The 21,632-nt window shown below is 66.7% G+C and overlaps 2 protein-coding genes across 2 annotated transcripts in view; both read left to right on the top strand.

Moving 5' to 3' along the window:
* The first annotated feature begins 336 nt into the window (after window positions 1-336).
* RXRB (retinoid X receptor beta) lies at window positions 337-6,969 on the top strand. The gene is made up of 10 exons (XM_084646658.1): window positions 337-500; window positions 1,580-1,797; window positions 2,226-2,379; window positions 2,569-2,748; window positions 3,039-3,202; window positions 3,479-3,608; window positions 4,008-4,140; window positions 4,373-4,464; window positions 4,829-4,934; window positions 5,401-6,969. The coding sequence occupies exons 1-10, from the start codon at window positions 482-484 to the stop codon at window positions 5,546-5,548; spliced, it is 1,344 nt and encodes a 447-aa protein (XP_084502784.1). The 5' UTR covers window positions 337-481; the 3' UTR covers window positions 5,549-6,969.
* A 6,488-nt stretch (window positions 6,970-13,457) lies between these two features.
* The window catches only part of COL11A2 (collagen type XI alpha 2 chain), a 77,350-nt gene continuing 69,175 nt past the window's right edge, over window positions 13,458-21,632 (top strand). Inside the window, exon 1 of the mRNA XM_084648126.1 lies at window positions 13,458-13,637. Within this exon, the coding sequence (XP_084504252.1) occupies window positions 13,559-13,637 (79 nt within the window). The 5' untranslated portion in view covers window positions 13,458-13,558. The remainder of the gene's footprint in view (window positions 13,638-21,632) is intronic.

The raw sequence follows: 21,632 nt of genomic DNA, 5'->3' as shown, positions 1-21,632 counted from the left end.
TCTATTGCAAGTGGGCTGGGGGGAAGCCGATAGATCGGTTACAGTGACTGTTTGGAACAAATCCCGTCTCTATGGTTCACAGCGTTGCATGCCGGGAAGGCGGAGGGGGGGGTTCTCGTGGATGGTCAATGGTGCATTGTGGGCTAGTTTGTAGTCTCGCCCCGGTGCATGATGGGCCGAACTATCCCTCGCGCGGTGCATTATGGGCCGGAATGCCCTCTCCCCGCGCGGTGCATGCTGGGCCTGGCCGCGGTGCGGTTTGGGCGGGGGAGCCCCCGCGCGGGGTATCCTGGGGCCGGCCGCGGTGCATGCTGGGCCGGGGAGGCCCCCGCGCGGGGCATGCTGGGTCGGCTGGGCCCGGCCGCGGTGCACTGTGGGTCCGCTCGGCTCCCGCAGGAGGCGGTGGCGGAGCCTGGATCAGGCCGGAGCCCGGGGGGGTCTGAGGCCCGGATCCCCCCGGCACGGAGCGGGGAGCCCCGGGATGGGAGACCGCGGCCGCGGTGAGCCGGGGGGGCCGAGACACCCCGCGGGGGGGCCGAGACACCCCGCGGGGGGGCCGGGCTGTGACGTAACGGGGGCCCCGGCCCTGTCGTGGAGGAGGCCCCAGGGTGGGGGGTGCCCCGGGCGGAGGCGAGGCTGCCCGCGAGCCGCCCGTCAGGCCGGGTGGAAAACGGTGGGGTGGGAGGTTGCACGGGGGGGGCGCTGGGGAGGGAGACCCGGCGGTGGGGCCCAGGCAGGCCCTTCTCGGGGGTCCCCCCTCCAGCGCGGGGGTCCTGTGTCCCGGAGACCCCTGGCCGAGGCGGGGGGCTGCCCCCTCCGTGGGGTTCGGGGGGACCTGTCCCCCCAGAGCACGTAGCCCCCCGCGCTGGCAGGCCGAGAGCTGCCCAGGGATTGCAGGTGGAAGTGCGTGGGGGGGCCATTCCCAAAGTGCTGGGGGGGGCCACTTCTGGGGGCCACTCCTGACCCCCTTCCCTCCCCCAAGGTGCCTGTTGTGGGCGGGGTGATCATGTGCTCGCTGGGCTCTTGTGCAATAGCGGGGGGGGGAAGTGCAGGCATCTGGGCAGAGGCTGACCTGCAGTAACCCCAGCGGGAGGTGCCATGCTGCTGGGGGCCGTGCCCTTGGTGCCCCATCTCCCCAGGGGTCGAGACACTGCGGGGGGAGAGTCCTGCTGTGCCCTGTCATCCCAGGGGGCATCATGTTACTGGGAGCCCTGCCCTAGGTGCTCTGTCTCCCCAACTGGGCGCCGTGCTGCGGGGGGAAGTGTCATCCCAGCTGTCCCCCGTCTCCCTAAAGGGGGGGCACATTTCCCCAGCCAGGCGCTCGGGGTGCCATGCTGCTGGGGAGGGAGGGGGATGTCCTGGCTGTGCTGTCTCCCCAGCCGGGCACCAGGGGGTGCCATGCTGCAGGGTGGGGGTGTTGTCTCAGCTGTCCCCCGTCTCCCTGGGGGGGGCACATCTCCCCAGCCGGGCGCACAGGGGCACCACATTGCCGGGGGTGCGTACTGGTTGTGCCCCATCTCTCCAGCTGGGTACTGGGGGCTGCTGTGCTGATGAGCTAATCCCCTTCTTTCCCCCCCAGACTGCAGGAGCCCCGACAGTTCGTCTCTGAGCTCGTCACCCCCACCGGAGCTCTCGGCCCCACTTCACCCCTCCATGATCAGCTCGGCCATGACCTCCTCCATCAACTCACCCGTCAGCAGTTTGGGCTCGCCCTTCCCTGTCATCAGCTCGTCCTTAGGTTCCCCAGGGCTCCCAGCCACGCCCTCCAGTGGCTACGGCCCTGTAAGCAGTCCCCAGGTAAGGGGGAGTGTGGCTCCTCCCCCGGGGTCAGAGGAGATCTGATGGGGGCTGGGGAGCTGAGGGACGCTGTGGTGGTATATTGAGGGGGGCTGGGGGCTTCCCCAAGGGGGCGGAGCACCATGGAGCCGAGCCCTGGGGAGAGGGTTGGGAGTTAGGGGGATGGTCTCCTTGGAGGCAGGGGAGTCAGGATCCAATGTGGGTGGACGGACAGCCAGTGAGCTGGTAAGTGGATAAAATAAGGAAGGCGCCACAGGGGTAAGGGGAGGGAAAGGCTGAACCCTAGAGGTGACCGGGGCGTGATCCTCTGGGGAGCTGATACCCATGAGGGGATGGGAGCTGAGGGGAGGGATTGGGGAGTGGGGCATGCTCCCTTCCCCCGGAGCACTGCAGAGTAGCCAGGTCATCTCCCATCTCTCTGCCCCTAGATTAACTCCACTGTGAACCTGTCGGGCATGCACTCAGTCAGCAGTTCGGAAGACGTCAAGCCCCCCCTGGGTGTGCGGGGTCTCCCATGCCACCCCCACGGTGGCATGATGCCAGGGAAGCGCCTCTGTGCCATCTGTGGGGACAGATCATCAGGTACTGGGGGCCAGGGAGCCTGGGTTCTATCCTCAGTTGTGAAAGGGGAGTGGGGTCTAGTGGGCTAGAGCAGGGCGGGCTGGGAGCCAGGACTCCTGGGTTCTGTCCCTGGCTCTGGGAAGGGAGTGGGTTACGGAGGGCTGGGGGCCCGGATGCCAGGGTTCTCCCTGACTCTCCCCCTCCTCTCAGGGAAGCACTATGGGGTGTACAGCTGTGAGGGCTGCAAGGGTTTCTTCAAGCGCACGATCCGCAAGGACCTGACCTACACGTGCCGGGATAACAAGGACTGCATCGTGGACAAGCGTCAGCGTAACCGCTGTCAGTATTGCCGCTACCAGAAATGCCTGGCCACGGGCATGAAGAGGGAAGGTACTGCCCACCTGGGGGCGAGGCCATAGGGAGGGGGGCGGGGCCGGTACGGTACCGGTACTGCTCCTACCAGAAATGCGTGATGGGAAGGTCCTCCTCTGGGAGATGTGGGGCAGCAGCGGGGGTGGGGAGGGCGTTGTTGGGGGGGGTTCTGTGCTGTGTCTGACCCGTCCCCATCTCCCCCCAGCAGTGCAGGAGGGGTGGCAGCAGGGGATGGGGCAGATGTTGTCGGGGGGGGGGGTGTCTGTGCCATGTCTGACCCGTGTGTGTTCCCCGTCCCCCCCACCCAGCGGTGCAGGAGGAGCGGCAGCGGGGGAAGGAGAAGGACGGCGAGGGGGATTTCGCGGGCGGTGCGAACGAGGAGATGCCGGTGGAGAAGATCCTGGAGGCAGAGCTGGCCGTGGAGCAGAAATCGGACCAAAGTGTTGACGGCTCTGGCACTGGGGGCAGCTCGGTGAGCGGGGCAGGGGGGCGGAGCCGGGCCCTGGCAAGGGGCATGTCCAGGGAGGACAGGAGGCTCCAGAGGCATGGGGTTTTAGGTCTGGGGTGGGGGGGAGGCAGGGGCTCTGGGGAAGGGGGGTTCCTTGGGGTGGGGCTGGGTTCTGGGGGGGGGAGGGAAGGGGTCTCTGGGGGGGCAGGGAAGGGGGGAGGGAGAGCAGAGGCTGCGATGGGGGGGGAGGAGGCTGCGTCTGACCCCCCCGTCTCTGACCCTCCCCCTCCTCCCCCCCAGCCAAATGACCCGGTGACCAACATCTGCCAGGCAGCCGACAAGCAGCTCTTCACGTTGGTGGAGTGGGCCAAGCGCATCCCCCACTTCTCCGAGCTGCCTCTGGACGACCAGGTCATCCTGCTGCGGGCAGGTGAGTGACGGTGGGCAGGAAGTCCTGCTGCTGGGGGGGGGTGCCTCCAGGCAGAGGGTGGTGGAGTGAGACAAGGGGGCTTTATTGCACATGGTTTCAGGCTGGATCCTAGAGAAGGAGGGGACCCCAAACTGTCCCCTCTGCTCTGTGGCTCCTGGGGACAGGGGTCCTGTTGAGGTGGGGTGACTGCCAGTAGAACTGGGTTGGCTTTGCCCTTAAGTCACGTGGCGGGTGGGGTGGATTCCCCTCACCCCTCACAAAGGGGGCAGTTCTGGGCACAAGCTGTGGGGAGGCCAGGGGATCGGGGTGGGGGGGCTCTGGGCATAAGCTGTGGGGGGGGGGTGCAGGGGATCTGGGGCATCCCCGGTCTGGCTCTCAGCCACTCTCCCTGCACCCCAGGCTGGAACGAGCTGCTCATCGCGTCCTTCTCGCACCGCTCCATCTCGGTGAAGGACGGGATCCTGCTGGCCACGGGGCTGCATGTACATCGCAACAGCGCCCACAGCGCCGGCGTGGGGGCCATCTTCGACAGGTGGGGGGCAGGGGCCCAGGGGGCACAGCACTGGTAAGGGGGCTGCACTTACCGGGGGGCACAGGGCTGCCAAGGAGGCTGTGGTTCCCATGGGGCACAGCAACAGGGTGGGGACAGGGTCTCCAGGGCGTAGTGTGGGGATTCAGGAGGGGTCAGGGGAGCCCGTGCTGAGTGCTCAGTGGCGGGGGCATCCCTGCCCCAGTGCCTGCTGATGTGTGCTGCTCCCCGCCAGGGTGCTGACTGAGCTGGTCTCCAAGATGCGGGACATGCGGATGGATAAGACTGAGCTCGGCTGCCTCCGGGCCATCATTCTCTTCAACCCGGGTAAGGGACCCCCCTGAGACCCTCTAAACCTCCCCTGCGCTGCCTGCCCCCACATCGGGTAAGGGACCCCCCTGAGGACCCCCCCAACCTCCTGGTGCTACCTCCCCCCTCCAGCTTCTTCAGCCTGGGTAAGGGACCTCCCCAGAACCCCCCAATCCCCAGGGACTCCTCCCCCCATCATCCTCTACAACCCTAGTAAGGGACCCTTTGACCCCCCCTCGCCCCAGTTGTCCACCACCCTATCACCTTGGGGGCTGTTGACTCTGTTACCTTGCAGCCCCCCCGCCCTGGGGGTGTGGAGCTCTGGGGGAGGGGCAGGGAAGGCTGTGTAGGTGCTGACCCCAGGAGGGCTGACCCCCCACAGATGCCAAGGGGCTGTCGAACCCTGGGGAGGTGGAGCTGCTGCGGGAGAAGGTCTACGCCTCTCTGGAGTCCTACTGCAAGCAGAAGTACCCCGAGCAGCAGGGCAGGTATGGGGAGGGGCAGGAAGGAGGGGAGGCCGGAGATGGTGTTGGGGGCATGGGCCAGTGCCCAGGTGTCTGCACCCGGGGCTGCTGCTGTCAGTAAGGTGAGCGCTGTGCCTGGAGTGGTAGATGCTGCAGGTGGCCACTAGGTGGTGCCAGTTCATGGTGCCTGACCCATAGCTTGTCTGGCATGGGGGGGTGTGCGTGTGTGGGGTGGGGTGGGGGTTCTCTCTGGGGAAGGCTGGGTTTGCGTCCTGTCTGGGTGGAGTGCGGGGGGGGGTTCTCCGTGGTGGGGGAGGAGCAAAGCATGGGCTGTTGTGGGGATGTTGGGGGGTGCCGTGTGTACGGGGAGCGTGGGGGCTTCTGGGGCACTGTTGGGGGGGTGCAGGGTGCCGTGTGTACAGGGAGTTGGGGGGATTCTGGGGCAGTGGGTGAGGCCCACTCCCCATCTAACCCCCCGCCTGCCCCCCAGGTTCGCCAAGCTGCTACTACGCCTGCCGGCCCTGCGCTCCATTGGGCTGAAGTGCTTGGAGCACCTCTTCTTCTTCAAGCTCATCGGGGACACCCCCATTGACACCTTCCTCATGGAGATGCTGGAGGCCCCCCACCAGCTGTCCTGAGCCCCCGGCCGGTCACACAGAGAGCGGCGCAGCCCGCGGCAGCTCCCCAGCACCCACCACTGGACTGGGGGGCTGCGGACTCTTATTGGGGGGCTGCCAGGAGAAGGCCCTGAGGGTAGTGTTGTCAGTTGTCGTGTTGGGGCCCCCTGGGCATACCCCCTTTCGCCATCCCTGGTTTGGGAGCTCCGTAGGGTGTACCCTGTGTGCCTGCCTAGAACTGGGGTGGCCCCAGACCGCTCCCCAGGGGTGGGCTATGGGGTGTACCTCGTTCCCCCAGTTGCTGGCACCCTCTGGAGGTACCCCAGGTCCCTCGTCCGTAGTGGGGTGCCCCGGGCTGACCTACCAGGCTCCCTCAGTGCTGTGTCACCCAGTATCGGTGTGCTGGGGGGCAGCAAAGCTAGAGATTTCAGGTAGGGGGGTGGGAAGAGCCCCCCCAAACTCCCCACTGTAAAATAATCCCCCATCTCCCTCTTCTCTCTGCAGGGCAGTGGGACCCCCCCATGGTGTGGGAAGCTTGGCCCCGCCCCTCACCTTGTGGGGGGACCTTCCCCTGTCTGGCATGGCCCCCTTTTCCCGTATGGGGGGGTCTTCTGGCGAAATCCCCCTCCAGTGCTCTGTGAGGAATTGGTGTGTGTGGAGAGACTCCTGCGCTGTTGGAGTGGGAGGAGAGGGCATCTGTGTAGCGCTGACCCCCAGGGCCTGTGGGGGCTGTTACCTGCCCTGGTGGGGCGGGGGAAGTCACTCTTGGGTGGGGGCCAGCTCATGTCTGTCATTAGTTCTCAATGCCATGCCCCCCCGCCTCCTTGCCATTCTGCCGGGGGAGGGGCAATCCCTGTTTGGGGGTTTCGGGGCAGGTCACACTGAAATCGCAGGAGGGATTGTGCCTCGCTCGACCCCCCCAACCCCCCTTTCTCAGGCACCCAGTTAGCACTTTGAATCGACACCCTGTGCCCCTCCCCCACCTCAAACTATGCAGCAGGTACCAGACCCTCCCCGCCCCCCCGGCCTTCCGGAATCCAGACTGCAGCCTCCCCCATCCACACTGACCATGGGCTCTCCCACGGGGGTGTGGGTGGGGGGTTACTGAAGGTCCTACAGCCTCTGGGGGGGGGGGGGGGTGTCTGTGGCTGTGAGCCAGAGCTCGGACCCCCAGTGAATTGGGGGTGGCAGGAATGTCTCACCCCCCCCTCCCCGTTTGCAGGGTCTGGGAGGCCCCCCTGCTTGGACAGTTTGTTTGAGTTGCTGTGGGGGGAGGGATGTGTCGGGTGGGGGCCCTGCCTTAGCAGCGCCCCCCGTTGCGCTCTGCCCTTCTCCCTGCATGCCCCTCCCCCAGTTATTTTCGCTTTTATTATTATTAACCCCTCCCCCTCCCCATTGCTTTGGAGTTACAGTGATTAAAGCTGCTGCTTCTCAACCACGGACAGCGCCTCCCCCTGGTGGTGACGTGCCAGCGCCCCTGGGGGGTGTCCCGTGGGACCTGTGGGGGCAGGGGACTGGGACCCTGGGAAGGGACGTTTCTCTGACGTGGGGGCGGGGACAGGGACCTGGTGGGGGGCTGGTCCCCTGGGGGCGGGCGGGGGGTGGGGGAGATGGTCAAAGTTTGGACCAGGTGGCCGGGGGGGGGGGTGGAACTCTGGGGATGGGGGCACGGTCCAAACCTGGACCCTGGAGGGGGTGGGGGAGAGGAGACCAGAGGGAGGATGGTTCAAACTGGGACCCAGGGGGGCTATAGGGGTCCCTGAGTGACTCTCCTGCTCAGCAGGGCGGGGTGGGGGAGATCGTCCCTCTGCCGGGGGCTCAGCTGTAACCCCTGGCTGGGATGGGAGGGACAGTTCTGGGGTGATTCACACTGTTGGGGGGGTGTCAGTCCTTCGCCAGGGTGACAATCCAGGAGGGATGTGCGGGGCAGGAGACTAGACAGAACCATCCCTCCCCCCCCCCCCCCGCCCTGCTTGCTTCCCCAATCTGTGTGGACCGCAGAGCTCTCCCCGCTCCAAGCTGCGGCCTCCATCTCTATCCACAAGAGATCAGCGCCCCCCATGACCACCCTCTCCCCGCTGCAGGGACACCTGACCCCCCATCCCTGCACAGCTCCCCCCACCCCCCACTGCAGGGACACCTGACCCCCCATCCCTGCTGCACAGCTGGGTCCCCCTGGCACCTCCCCTCCGCTATAGGGACAAGTGACCCCCCCTGCACAGCTGAGTCCTTTCCACCCACCCTGCTCCCCCCTCGTGCACCCAGCCTCCCCACATGTGCCCCCCCTTCCTCCTGCCCTTACACGGGGGGGGGGTCCCGCTGCAGGGAGTGCGAAGTTGCAGCCAGCTGGTCCCTGTGGGGTCCTTCCCCCTGCTAGGAAACACACCCCTTCCTGTGGCCCGAGGTGACCCCGCCGCGTCTCATCAATGGGGCTTGTCTGAGCCGGGTGGGGGGGCGGACAAGGGGGGCTTTGTTCAGCTGCCCTGTGCCCGGAGCTGAGCTCACCTTCCGGGCCGGGGACCCCAAGCAGACCTCGCTCCAGTGGGCTGGCTGGGGGCAGGATTGGACCCCTCTGGTCTGTTCCCCCCGCCCCCCAGCCCTGAGAGCAGCCTGGACAGGATCGGGCCCTCCCCGTCTGTTCCTCCCCAGCCCAGAGAGTGGCTGGGGAGGGGATTGGGCCCCTCTGGTCTATTTTGACCCCCCACCCCTCCAACCCTGATAGCTATTGGGGGGAGGAGGCAGAATTGGGGGCTCTAAACTCCTACAGGAGAGGGTGACACTGGATCCCTAGAGGGGAAAGGCCCTGTGTCCCATTCTTCACCCCCCCGGCCCCACCCCCCCAGCCAGCCAGTCCCTGGGGCTGGATCAAGGCAAGCGGGGGGGGGGCAGAAGGGGGGGCAGGGCGTGGTCCCTCCCCTCCGGCCACAGTGTCTATTTCTAGTCCCAGCCCAGAGCAAACTCCCATCTCCCAAAATAGCCGGGGAGGGGGAGCAGCATCTGTGGGGGTGAGTGTTAGATGTGGGGTGTCTGTGGGTTATTGGTGTTTGTCCCCTTCCCCCTGATGCTGTGTCACCTTGGGGGACAGGAGGCAGCTGGGGCGGGGTGGGGGGGGACCCAAGACAGGGCTCCAGCAGAAGCAGCTGCCCCCCCTTCAGGGACCCCATCTGGCCCCCAGTTACGGGAGATCCAGCACTGCAGCCCCCCCGCTTCCACCCTGGCGGGAGCCCTGGAAGCAGGTGCAGACGTGCACAAACCAGCGTGCCCACGGAGAAGCAGGCGTTGGTGCAAAGTGCACACTTGTGCTCGGAGGGGCTGGCCTCTGACACTCGCTGGCCAGCACAAATCCGCCCAGCTGTGGGCAGACGCACGCACGCGCACCACATGCCTCACCAGACACAACTTCCTCGCACACGCTAGTGCAACGCACACAGGTGCGCACGGGCCAGCCGTGCGATTCCCACGCAGGCCCCGCCCCCTGCAGGACGGTCCCTGCCTCATGGACAGTGGGGGTCCTGTTCCCAGCCAGGCTACCGTGGGCACCCCCCGTCTCAGCGCAGAGCCCCACCCCGTGGCTGGGAGCTGGCAGGGCGGGGGCCGCACCAGGGCCCCTTTGAACCTGGGCAGCGTCTCGGTGCCGTGTTTATCCGCAGGGCGGACAGAGGCAGCTCTGTGCCGGGCATGAACGGCCCGGCTGTCTGGCTGCTGGGCCGGGGCCCAGCCACGAACCACAACCCCCCACTTCCCCCATCCCGGGGGGTGAGCGGTGCAAACAGCCCCCGGCAGAGGCCAGCGGGGCTTTGACCCTGGCAGACCAGGAACCAACTAGCCCTTGGGCCCAGCCGGTGGGACCCAGGGCACCAGGGTCCAGCCTTCCCCTGAGGGATCCCCCTGGCCCCGGGGTTCAGTCTCCCAGCTCCCCATGTGCTCGGTGGGTCCCACTGCCAACCTAGCGCTGTCCCCGCTGGGCCATGCCTCCCCCCGGCCGAGGGTATATACAGCCCTGTGCGGATGTGGGTGGCTCTGGGAGCCTCCCTGGGGCAGGCTGAGCCAGGCTGCAATTACCGGGGAACCTTTCATTGCGGGAGCTGGGGTGGGGCCGGCCTGAGCCAGAGACCTGGCCCTGGGCCACAGCCGGGGCTCCCCTGCCTCCCCCACTGGCCCCCCACCCCCACCTGCCCCTCCCAACCGGCCCCCTCCCCTGCCAGCCCCTGTCCCCCACATCTTATCCTTTCCCTCCTGTCTCCTCCTCCCAGCCAGCTTGCTCCCCCCTTCCATCTCCCCAACTTCCCCCTCTGATCCCCCACTTCCAACCCCCTTCTGCTCCCCCTCAGCCTGCCCCTCCCTCCCGGTGTCCCCTCCCCCCAGCCTACCTCCAACCTTCCCCCTCTATTTTCAGGCTCTCTCTCCATCTGTTCCCGCCTCCCACCCTCAGGACTGGGCCCCTGGCTCCTAGGGGAAGTGTTTAATTACAGAGCCTTGATTATAGCTCGGGTGGGGAGCTCTGGATCCTCGGCTGGGCTGGGCTGGAGTCTCCTGGGCACGGCGGCTTTCCTGTTCATCCCCCCCATTTCTCCCCCCCCCGTGTCTCCTTCCCCCACGTGCCGGGAATGGTGGGAGCACTGGGCTGGGGCCCAGGAGCTGGGCGAGGCCCCGTCTGCGGCATGGCTCGTAGCAGCAGGGGCTTGTCCCAAGGGGGCTCTAGTGTCAGACCCCTCCCACAGGGGGCAGCACCGATGAATTTCCAGGGAGCCGGGGTGTCTCTGGTGCTCGGGCCAGGGAGCTGCAGGGCGGGGCTGTTCTCCCCCCCGAATGCTGTGCGCCCCACTGGGTGTTGGTATTTGCTAGCTGTATGAGGGTGGTGCGGGGACCCCAACCCCATTGCGCCAGGCGAGGCATAAACCCAGAGCAAAGCCCTGGCCCCAGTGGTTACAGCGTAAGGCCAGGCCAAGGGCCCCCTGGAGACAGAGAGACAGACGGGGGGCACAAGGCCCCGATGCCGCGCTGCTGGGGCAGCGGGACAGGCTGAGCCTGGCGCACCGGCAGCCCGAGAGCAGCCGGGCTGGGTCAGCCCAGGGGGCCAGCGCCCGGCCGGTGCCAGGAGCTGCCGAGGGCATGAGCGGAACTGGGCGATCGTGGAGTGCCCGTTCCCTGGGCCGAGGCTGGGGCAGGCAGGTTCGGCCGGGGGGCTCGGGGGGGTTAGTTCTGTGGCTGTCTGTGGGGAGCTGCCCCTCCCGCATGGGGGCAGCTTGAAGCCAGCCCCGGGGGGGGGCGGCGGGTGGTGTGCGACGGTACCAAAAGGGTGATGGCATCAAGCGGGGGCTGGATGGTGAGCCTGGGGCTGGGCCAGGACGGGCCTGGGCCGTGATGAAGAGGGTGTTCCAGGTGGCAGGCGTATCCGTGCACACCCACAGTCACACGCACGTGCCCAGCCTCACAGTACGCACACGCATGCATGGCTACATACTCACGTGCACACAGGGCCCCGTGCTCACTAGGCCATTTCCAGGTGAGTGCGTGGCCCTGCTGAGGGGGGAGGGGATGGGACCCTCCTGCCCTTGTGCCTCCACCCCCCACCCCCTCGCACAGACCCAGGTGGGGCCCCAGAGAGAGGGGGAGGGGGCTGAGGTCCGGAGAGCCCCAGTGACTTGCTGTGGGGCCCCAGGGAGCGAGGGATCAAACCAGCCAGGCCAGGGCCCAATCCACAAGCATGTCCTCCCCCACCCACTCCCCTCCATTCCTGCCAGCGCCCACATGCACGCCGACACCCGGCCTGGGCACATCGATACCCGCCCGGGGCACACCGACACCCGCCTGGGCACACTCACACCCGCCCTGGGCACGCCTACACCCGCCCGGGGCACACCTACACCCGCCCTGGGCACGTCAATGCCCGCCCTGGGCACACCGATGCCCGCCCGGGGCACACCGACACCTGCCCTGGGCACACTCACACCCACCCGGGGCACACTCACACCCACCCGGGGCACACTGACACCCGCCCTGGGCACACTCACACCCGCCCGGGGCACGCCGACACCCGGCCTGGGCACGCCGACACCCGCCTGGGGCACACTCACACCCGCCCGGGGCACGCCGACACCCGCCCGGGGCACACCGACGCCCGCCCAGGGCACACTCACACCCGCCCAGGGCACACCGACACCCGCCCTGGGCACACCGACGCCCGCCCAGGGCACACTCACACCCGCCCGGGGCACGCCGACACCCGGCCTGGGGCACGCCGACACCCGCCCAGGGCACGCCGACACCCAGCCTGGGCACGCCGACACCTGCCCGGGGCACACTCACACCCGCCCGGGGCACACTGACACCCGCCCGGGGCACACCGACACCCGCCCGGGGCACACCTACACCCACCCGGGGCACGCCGACACCCACTTATGTGCACACACACACACAGGTGCTGTCACCCAGGCTAGTGAGCAGACACACTCACACCTCTTGCCACACCCACGGGCTCACCAGCACACGGCTTAGCGGGCACCTGCACACGCAGGGTCACTCTTGCACAATTATCTGTGCTTCTGCCGGCCCCCCCCATGCTGCAGGAGTGCTGGGCAGGGACCCCCACATCCCTCACTGCCGGGGCCCTGGGCAGGACCCCCGGGTGCCTATTTCGGGGAAGCTGCTGACGGGGAGGGAGGGGAAGGCGCAGGGGCTGGCCTGGCTGATCAGCTCTGGGGGGGATCAGGGGTTCAGCTCGCTGGCCCCTCTACCCTGCCAGGAGGCAGCATCCAACCCTGACCGAACGGCTGTGCTGGAGAAATGGAGGCCTCCTAGCTCCCACCCCCAAACTGGCCAAGTTGGGAACCGGCACCCCATAAAGGGGACAGGCCCCACGGCCCATTCCTGCCTCCCTGAACCAGTCTGGATTTTGCAGCCCAGGGGCTGTGTCCCTGCTTGGGGGGGGGGGAAATGGGTGCAGTCCAGGGCTGTGTGTCTGTGTGTGATTAGCTCCCCCTCCCTCCAAGTACACCCAGCAGGGGGAGGCCCATTTCCTACAGCACCCCCCAGGGGCTGGGGGTTCCCTGCATGAGCAGGGAGGGGACTGCTCAGAGATGGGGGGCGTGTTCCTGAGTTAGTGGGGTGGGTTGCTAGGAGATGGGGGGCTCTGAGCCAGGAGAGGGAGGTGGCACTGGGGTGGGTCTCACCTGGAAAGGGTGTGTGTGTGTGTGGGGGGGGCTTGGAGGGGTAAAGGGAGGAAGGACATCTCTGGGGGGAGGGGATTTTTGAGTGGGGGGAGAGATCGGGCTGTGGGTCAGGTGGTGGGAGGGGCAGTTAGGGGCAGAGTGTGCAGGAAACAGGGTCTCCCAGGGAGAGTGGGAGTACGGGGGGCTTGGGGGGTGAGAGGGGAGGGGTCTCCCAGCTGGGAAAGGAGCCAGGCAGGGGGGTGGAGCAGAGCTGGGAGGTGGGGGCTGCAGGTGTGAGTGGGGGGCTGAGGTGATCTCAGGGTGGGCCGGGCTGGGCAGGGGCGTGGGCAGGGGCGGGTCTCCCGGCCGAGGAGGGCGGGGCAGGTAGGGAAGGAAGGATGAGGGGGGCCGGGGCTGGAAGGGGGCCGGGAGGGGGCGGACAGGGTAGGGCTGGAAGGCTGGAGAGGTCCCTGCCGGGGGGCCAGGGCTGGGGGCAGGGAGCATTGGGGGGCCCGAGGGGTCAGTGGGGGGGCCCGGGGCGGGCAGGGCTGGAGGGGGCGGGCCGGGCCGGGCTAGGGTGGAGGGGCCAGTGGGGCGGACCAGGGGGGCCGGGCAGTGCGGGGGCCCCGGGACGGGCAGGGCTGGACAGGGGCCGGGCAGTGGGGCGGGCCGGGGGGGCCGGGCAGGGCGGGAGGGGGGCCGGGCCGGGGGGGAGCGGGCCGGGCTGGGACGGTGCAGGGAGCCGGGCGCTCGCAGACGGAGCCGGGGCTGGACACGGGGCAGCCGGAGCTACCGAGCAGCCGGGACCCCCTCGCCCTGCGCCCCCGACCCCGGGCTGCCCCCTCTGCTCCTGCCGGGCTCCGGAGAGCCCCCCTCGGCCATGGCCCGCGCCGGGCGCCCCCGGGCCCCCGGGCTGCTGCTGCCCCTGCTGCTGCTGCCCGCTCTGTGCGCCCGGGCAGGTACGGGGGGGGGTCCGGGGGGCTCTGTGTCTGGGGCGCAGGGGGGTCTGGGGGTGTCTGGGGCGCAGAGGGATGCTGGGGGTGTCTGGGGCGCAGGGGGGTCCGGGGGGCTCTGTGTCTGGGGCGCAGGGGGGTCTGGGGGTGTCTGGGGCGCAGAGGGATGCTGGGGGTGTCTGGGGCGCAGGGGGGTCTGGGGGGCTCTGTGTCTGGGGCGCAGGGGGGTCCGGGGGGCTCTGGGGCGCAGGGGGATCTGGGGGTGTCTGGGGCGCAGGGGGGTCCGGGGGGCTCTGTGTCCGGGGCGCAGGGGGATGCTGGGCTGTCTGTGTCTGGGGCGCAGGGGGGTCCGGGGGTGTCTGGGGCGCAGGGGGGTCCGGGGGCTCTGTGTCTGGGGCGCAGGGGGATCTGGGGGTGTCTGGCGCACAGGGGGGTCCGGGGGGCTCTGTGTCTGGGGCGCAGGGGGTCTCTGTGTTTGGGACCAGGAGATCTGGGACAGGGTCAGTGCCCTGCTCTGTGCCCGGGGTGTGTATGTCTGGGGCGCGGGGCAGGGGTGTCCATGCCCTGGAGGGGGGGGATCAGGGGCTGCGGTAGGAGGTCAGTGCCCAGTCCAGGGCTGGCATGGGGGGTATCAGCCCCGGGGCACAAGGAGTGGTGCCGTGGCCCTGGCACGGTCCCCTGGAGCCCGGGCTCGGCGTGGGGGGCAGGCGGGTGTAGGGTCTGGGTGTGCGAGTGGAGACACGAGGCAGGCCAGGGGTTGGGTGGGGGCCCGGTGTCTGGAGGGGGGATGGGTGGGGGACTGCGGAAGGCAGGTCCCAGCTGTGACAGCCGAGCCCGGGGTGGGGGGGTGTCCCTGCCTGTCACCCAGCCCCCCCCCGCATTGTGCTTTGCAGAGCCGCCAGCAGGTGGCCGGGGGGGGGCTGGGGGTGCCAGCTGGGGTGATGTGGCAGAAACACCCACCCTCTTCTCTGGGCATCGCAGGCACTGACCGATCCTTGGGATAGGCATGGGGGGTACTGGGAGGCAGGCAGTGGGGGCCATGGGGGGACAAGGGGGAAGGCACTGGTGGACATGGGGGGTACTGGGGGGCAGGGGTTTAAGGGTGCAGAAGGGTCAGAAATTCAGGGGATCTGAAAACGGGGGCCAGAATTTGGGGGTTTAGGCACGGCTGGGATTTTAAGGCAATGAGAACTGGATGAAGGGGTCATGGAGTGGGGGGTAGGGAGAGGGGCAGGAATTCAGGGGGGTACAGTCCTTCCTTTTTATTCCATACCCAACTTTAGCCCCCCCCAAACTTCTTATGGGGGAGACTCCCCCAGGCTTGGGGGTGGATCTTGGGCAGCGGGGGGGGTGTTGTGGGGGTTTCTCTGGCATCAGGGTCAGAGTGGGGATGTCTCAGGTATTGGGGGGCTCTGGGAGGGGGAATTGCTGGCATGGGGGCACAGGGGGTTCTCTGGTGCGATAAATCCAACCCTGTTTATCCAGCCTCCCCCCCACCTGGACTGGCTTGGACTGAAAATGGGGGATCTGCCCCCTCGACCTATCCAGGTTTGCCCCATTGCCCGTGTTGGCCTGCACACACAGAGGCTCGTTGTGCTGGGAACAGTGGGGGGTGTGCGCCGGGCTGGGGCTGGGGTTTATTTATCTTTGGGCTGCGGCTTCCCCCGACCCCCTGCCCAGCTCGGCCTGCGCTGAGCCAGAGCCGCCTGGCCTGGGTGTAGGGGATTTATAACCCCGGGGAAGTGAGAGCAGAGCCCCACTGCGCACCCCCACCCCTCCGTTCCGACACTGCCTCCCCTTCCCTGCTTGCCCCCCTCTGCCCGCCAATCTCCCCTGCTCCCACATTGCCCCCCTTCTTCCCCTATTCTTCATTCCATGTCTCCTGCACCCCCCCCCCGCATCCCTCCTTCTCGCTTCGCAGGGCAGACTCCGGGATGGGGGGGTGGACTCAGGGGGTCTCTGTCTTGCTGGGCTGGGGCTGGGGTGGGGGGTTGCATGTGTCTGGTCCGCACCGCTCTGGCCCTGTGTTGTGAGTGTGTGGGGCTTGCACAGTTGTGTCTCCCAGTAGGGTGTCTCCCAGTCAGCTGCCCCCCCGCAGGGTGTGTAAGGGGTGGGTGTGTAGGCAGGTGTGCAGCTCCGTGTGTTCCAGACAGTTGGCTTAGGCTCAGATACATTTGTTAGTCTCTAAGGTGCCACAAGTCCTCCTTTTCAGTTGTGTACTTGTGTTTCCTGCCACAAGGGGGGGGTGTCTGTTGTGTGTGTGAGCACGTGTAGTTCTGTACCTGTGTCCCCACCCGCCCAGGTTGTGTGTGTAGACAGTTGTGTCTCCGCCTGGGGGTGTGTGGGGTGTCTCTGTGCCCATTGTGTAGCTGTGTTCCTTCACACACCTGCTGTGTACCCTCCCCCCATCACCTTCACCTAACCAGGGTGACTGGGCTGCTGGGAGGGGGGTTAGTTCCCGGACAGCCCCCCCTTTGGCTGGGATGGACACTGCAGGGAGTGGGGAGCGATTCCTGGGGGGGCAGGGAGGGAGAGTCCCTTGGGACAGACTGAGGAGGGGTAACTGGCTGGGGGCTAGACATAGGGAGCGGGCCCTGGGATGGCTGGGGGGGAGAAGCAGATATGGGGGGCTGTAGGGAGGGATATCACGTCTCCTCCACAGGCCTGAACTTTCCCTCTCTCGGAAACATTTTTTCCTTCTGTGGTTCCCCCACCTCCCTCTCTCCTGCCCAACAAAGGGGCTTTTCATAGGCCGGGGGCAGGGGAGGGACCCTGTGGGGGGAAGGGGGAGTGCTAGGGGGCATCTGAGGGTGGGGGAAGAGAAGGGCTGGGTTGGCCCCAGGGTTGCAGAATGGGGGACTCAAAGCCAGCAGGGTGTGGAGAGGGGGCAGCAGCTGGGAAGGGAGGTAGCAAGTCCTGATTCCCCCCTTCCCTGGACCCCCACTGTCTGGGCCCATCCTCTCCTCCTCCCCCCCGCCCGGACCCCCAGTGTCTGGGCCCTTCCTCTCCTTTCCCGCTGCCCAGACCCCCAGTGTCTGGGCCCTTCCTCTCCTCCTCCTCCCCGCCCGGACCCCCAGTGTCTGGGCCCTTCCTCTCCTCCTTCCCCCCCCGCCCGGACCCCCAGTGTCTGGGCCCTTCCTCTCCTCTTTCCCCCCCGCCCGGACCCCCAGTGTCTGGGCCCTTCCTCTCCTCCTTTTTGTTTCTTCTTTCATTTCCTGTTTGCTCCTCTTGCCTTCATTCCTTTTCTGAATTCCCCCCCCACACACACACTCTGGACACTCGCTCTAATTACTATTTGGGTTTCCGGACGGAAAGCTGCCTGAACCTGCCCAAAATAGACGCTGCAGAGTCAGGCCTCCAGACCCGTTGCGCCCCACCCGGCTGGGGCAGCTCCAGGACGGGGTCTGGCTGGGGCAGATCCAGAGGGGGGTGCTGGGGGTCTGGCTGGGGCAGATCCAGAGGGGGGTGCTGGGGGTCTGGCTGGGGCAGATCCAGAGAGGGGTGCTGGGGAGTGCCCGGGGCAGATCCAGAGGGAGGGTGCTAGGGGTCTGTCTGGGTCAGATCCAGGGGGGGTGCTAGGGGTCTGGCTGGGGCAGATCCAGAGGCGGGTCTGGGGGTCTGGCTGGGATGGTCCCAAAGGGTTGGAGCTGGACCTGGATGCATAATCATCCCCCTAGGCTCTCCCTGCTGCCCCACCTGCAGCCGCAGCCCTCCCCATGTCTCCAGCTCATCCTCTCTCTTCACTGTGCCCCTCAGTTATTTAACCCCATAGAACAACCAGGGACCTGCAGCTCATTGGGATGTGTATCAACCCCCTGTCTCCAGATCCCAGGGCATCCCTCCATCGTATCAACCCCCCATCCCCAGATCCCAGCTGTGCTTCCATCCCTCCATGTATCCCTCGCTTCCATCCCTCCATCGCTCCCTCCATCCCCAGATCCCAGCTGTGCTTCCATCCATCCATGTATCCCTCACTTCCTTCCCTCCCTCCGTTCTTCCCGAGATTCCAGCTGTGCTTCCATCCATCCATCCATGTATCCCTCGCTTCCATCCCTCCATCGCTCCCTCCATCCCCAGATCCCATCTGTGCTTTCATCCATCCATGTATCCCTCACTTCCTTCCCTCCCTCCGTTCTTCCCGAGATTCCAGCTGTGCTTCCATCCATCCATCCATGTATCCCTCGCTTCCATCCCTCCATCGCTCCCTCCATCCCCAGATCCCATCTGTGCTTTCATCCATCCATGCATTCCCAGATTCCCGTGTTTGTCTCCATCCATGTCTCTCTTCATCCATGTATCCCTCACTTCCATCCATCCCTCCATCCCTTCCTTGCTCCCAGGGTGTCATCCATCCATCTCGCCCCATTCCTGTCTTCTAGCGTCACCATCCATCCTTCTCCATACTTCACTCAGCATCTATCTATCTATCTATCTATCTATCTATCTATCTATCTATCTATCCCTGTGCCCCTCCCCATGGCATCTGGTCCTTTGCAGACCCCAGCTCCTCTGCCCGTTTCTTTAGGTCTCTAAGACAATCCACCCCACACCCTGCCCTGAGTCTTGTGGGGGTTGGGTGCCCCCCGATGCCAGGTGGTGTCCCCCCTGGACACACCCCCAGGAGCCCAGGTGGAGCGAACTGGCTGGAGGAGCTGGATGGGGAGCAGTGGGCTGGAAACCACAAATGGGTGGGGTAGGGGCAGCGGGAGGTGAGAGCCACACAGATTGGGGCTGTGGGGGATGGGAGCCAGGACACCTGGGTTCTGTCTGTGCCTCTGGGGTTGGGGAATGGAGTCTAGGAAATCCACAAACCCAGCTCTGTGGGGATATTAATAACCCCAGGGTACCATGTTCCCCCCTCTTTGTCCTTGGTTAAAACCCCTCACCCACTTTTCACTGTTATACTCAGCTTTCCATGCTCCTGCCTAGAGCTGGCTGCATTGCGCCGTATGTAGAAGTCCCAGTGTCGCCTCTCCCTTACCTCAGTGCAGCCCAACCCCTGGGTCACAGAGAGCCCCACCTGGACTTTGGGGGTCAAGCCAGGAGCTGGGAAAGCTATCAAGGATCGGGGACCTTCTCTGAGCTGCCCCTCTTCTCTGCATCTGACTGTGGAAGCAGCAGCCCCTCCCACACATGCCTGCTGGTGAGGGTTTGGGGGATAAGCAGGTGGGGGGCAGAGTTAAGGATATATGGTTTGACCTTCACAGGGAGTGGGGTAAATAGCTGGCCTCTGTGGGGAGGGGGCCAAGGTACATCTGTGGTTCTCAGAGCACTTTACAATGGGACTTTATCCCAGACAGGGAAACTGAGGCATGAAAAAGGGAAAGGAGTTCCCCCTTAACGAATAGAACCCAGGAGTCCTGGCTCCCAGTGCCTCCCCGCCCAGAGCCAGGAATAGAACCCAGGAGTCCTGGTGGGTGGGGAGAGTTGTGGGGTGGGTGCTGAGGGGGCTGGCAGGCAGCGGGTGGCCAGTGGTGTGATGCCCCCCGGGGGTGGGGGCCAGCATAGCAGTGTGAATGGCTGTCTCAGTGCATTGATGTCTGGGGGCCCAGCCAGCGGCCTGTGGCAGGAGCCATGCTCTCCTGTGGTTTGCCAGCCCCTGCCCTGACCCCTGGGGCCGTGGGCGGCAGAGAAAGGGGCCCTTCAGCCCCCCGCTTCCTGCCCTGCCCCACCCGGCCTGGGGGGCTGAGAGCCTTTCATACAGCACTGAGCTGGGGGAGGGGAGCGATCACCAAGGGGTGGGGGCAGCTTTATGTCTGCCCCCCGCCAGAAGGCTGTCTGTCTGTCTGTCCATCCACTCCAGAGCCTAGTGTCCCTGCGTGTCCCTCTGTCCTGTCTGTCCCCAGGTCCCGCTGTGGCTGTCTGTCCTGTCCCCCGGGTCACGCTGTCTGTCTGTCCCATCTGGCTCCAGGTTCCCGCTCTGCTGTCTGTCCATCCCTAGGTCCTGGTGTCTGCCCCCCCAGTCTGTCCCCAGGTGGCACTGCTTTTCTCTGTGCCCGGGTCCCTGCCTGCCTGCCTAGGCAATCTCCGGTTGCCCCCGATTGGGGGTATGTCTCCCCTCTGTGTGGGGCCTCTGGGCAATGGGAATACGCCCCTCCCCCGGCTCTCTGGGGACCCAGCGTTCCTGAAATGCAGCCACCTCTGGGGTGGGGGGCGCGGTAGCCAGATCTAGCCGTGGTGTGTGTAGGGTAGGGGGAGAAACAGACACCGGGGCACAAGCCCTGACTTTGCTGGACAGAGGCTGGGGGGTGGGACCAGAGACAGGACCCTATATGGGGGTGGCCATGGGGATCAGAGCAGGGGCAGTTGAGCGGGGCAGAGCCAAGATCCTGGGGGAGGGGGGGGCTCTGTGGGAAGAGTTGGGATCCTATACAAGAGGGGTGGAGGGGGGGCTTCTATCCATGGGTGCTGCTGGGGGATGGGGGCAGCTGATACCGGGGAGGGTCTGTCTTAGCAGGGAGTGGAGCTGGGTGTCCTGTATGGGGTCACCGGCCCCAGATACCAGCCTGTCTCTCTGTCTGTCCCCACCCTGGCAGCAGGGTGCTCTGGGGAGGGGCACTGGAGGGCTCTGCCGGTCGCTCTCTGGGGCCTGGGAAGAGCCAGTGTCCGCTGGAATTTATAGGATGCTGCGGGATCCTTGCTTTGGTGACCTGCTGGTGTGGAACTGGGGCACGCCGGGTCCCCCCGGGATGGTGGGGGCCGGGGATGGAGCCATGGGGTGGGGCATGCCGGGTCCCCCCTGGGATGCGGCGGTGGGGTGGGCGCACTGGGTCCCCCCCTGGGATGGTGGGGGCCAGGGATATGTTGGGAGAGAGTTGAGAGGCTGGGGAGGGGAGCAGTGGCTGCCCCGGGGGATTGTGGCCCCGAGGCATTCTGGGATGGCTGGCACGCGTGGAGTGGTGGGGTTGGACTGGCTGTCACCTAGCGTGACCTGGGACCAGGACAGACGGACATGGTGGGACCTGGGACCAGGAGAGACAGATGGACGCGGCGTGACTGGGGGAACAGGACAGATGGACACTCTCAGACGGTGGGATGAGCCGTGGCTGGATTTTCAGAAGTGGGGGCCAAGGTTGCTCACCTCCGGCTCGTTTGGGGCAGAGCCTCCTGCGCGTCCCCAGCAGATGCTCAGGGCCCTGTCCCCCAGAGATCCCCCCATGGGGCTGTGCAGGGACCCTGCCCCCCACCCCGGGGCAGTGCAGCTATGGGGCTGGTGCATGGGAGTAGCAGGTGTGGGGCGGGGAACTAATCGCTTTCCCAGGAGCCGCTGGACTGGCAGGTCCCTGCGTCTTGCCACAAATATGTCCCGTCCCAGCCAAGCCTGCACCAGAGCCATGGGGAGCGATGGGGAGGGGGCACGGCCGGGGGGAGCCAGGGCAGCTGGGGGAGAGATGGGGGGGCATGGCCAGGGGGAGCCAGGGCAGCTGGGGGGGAGATGGGGTGGGCACGGTCTGGGGGAGCCAGGGCAGCTGGGGGAGAGATGGGGGGGCATGGCCGGGGGGAGCCAGGGCAGCTGGGGGGGAGATGGGGTGGACACGGCCGGGGGGAGCCAGGGCAGCTGGGGGGGAGATGGGGTGGGCACGGTCTGGGGGAGCCAGGGCAGCTGGGGGAGAGATGGGGGGGCATGGCCGGGGGGAGCCAGGGCAGCTGGGGGGGAGATGGGGTGGGCACGGTCTGGGGGAGCCAGGGCAGCTGGGGGAGAGATGGGGGGGCATGGCCGGGGGGAGCCAGGGCAGCTGGGGGGGAGATGGGGTGGGCACGGCCTGGGGGAGCCAGGGCAGCTGGGGGGGGAGCTGTGGGTTGTGCGGTCGCTGGCAGGATCAAGTGACCCCGTCCGGTCCCAAGCCTGCCACCCCCCCACGGCCCTCTGTGCTGGGAAGCTCGTGGTTCAATCAGAGGAAGTGACTCGTATAAAGGGTCCATTCTCTGCTGCCCAGGCCCCTCCCCCTGCCCCCACTTCCCCCCCTCTGCCCCTCTCCACCTGCCCCACATTTCCCTTCC

Source organism: Lepidochelys olivacea (genome assembly GCF_965140295.1).
Source record: "Lepidochelys olivacea isolate rLepOli2 genome assembly, chromosome: 14".
Lineage (NCBI taxonomy): Eukaryota > Metazoa > Chordata > Testudines > Cheloniidae > Lepidochelys > Lepidochelys olivacea.
Note: the sequence above shows the minus strand (reverse complement) of the source record. Positions and strands in the feature narration are given on the sequence as shown.

Excerpts from the sequence above, each read along its gene's own strand:
- RXRB (XM_084646658.1), top strand. Across the intron at positions 2,380-2,568 it reads CTGTGGGGACAGATCATCAG|GGAAGCACTATGGGGTGTAC; the intron begins GTACTGGGGGCC and ends CCCTCCTCTCAG. Across the intron at positions 3,609-4,007 it reads GGTCATCCTGCTGCGGGCAG|GCTGGAACGAGCTGCTCATC; the intron begins GTGAGTGACGGT and ends CCTGCACCCCAG.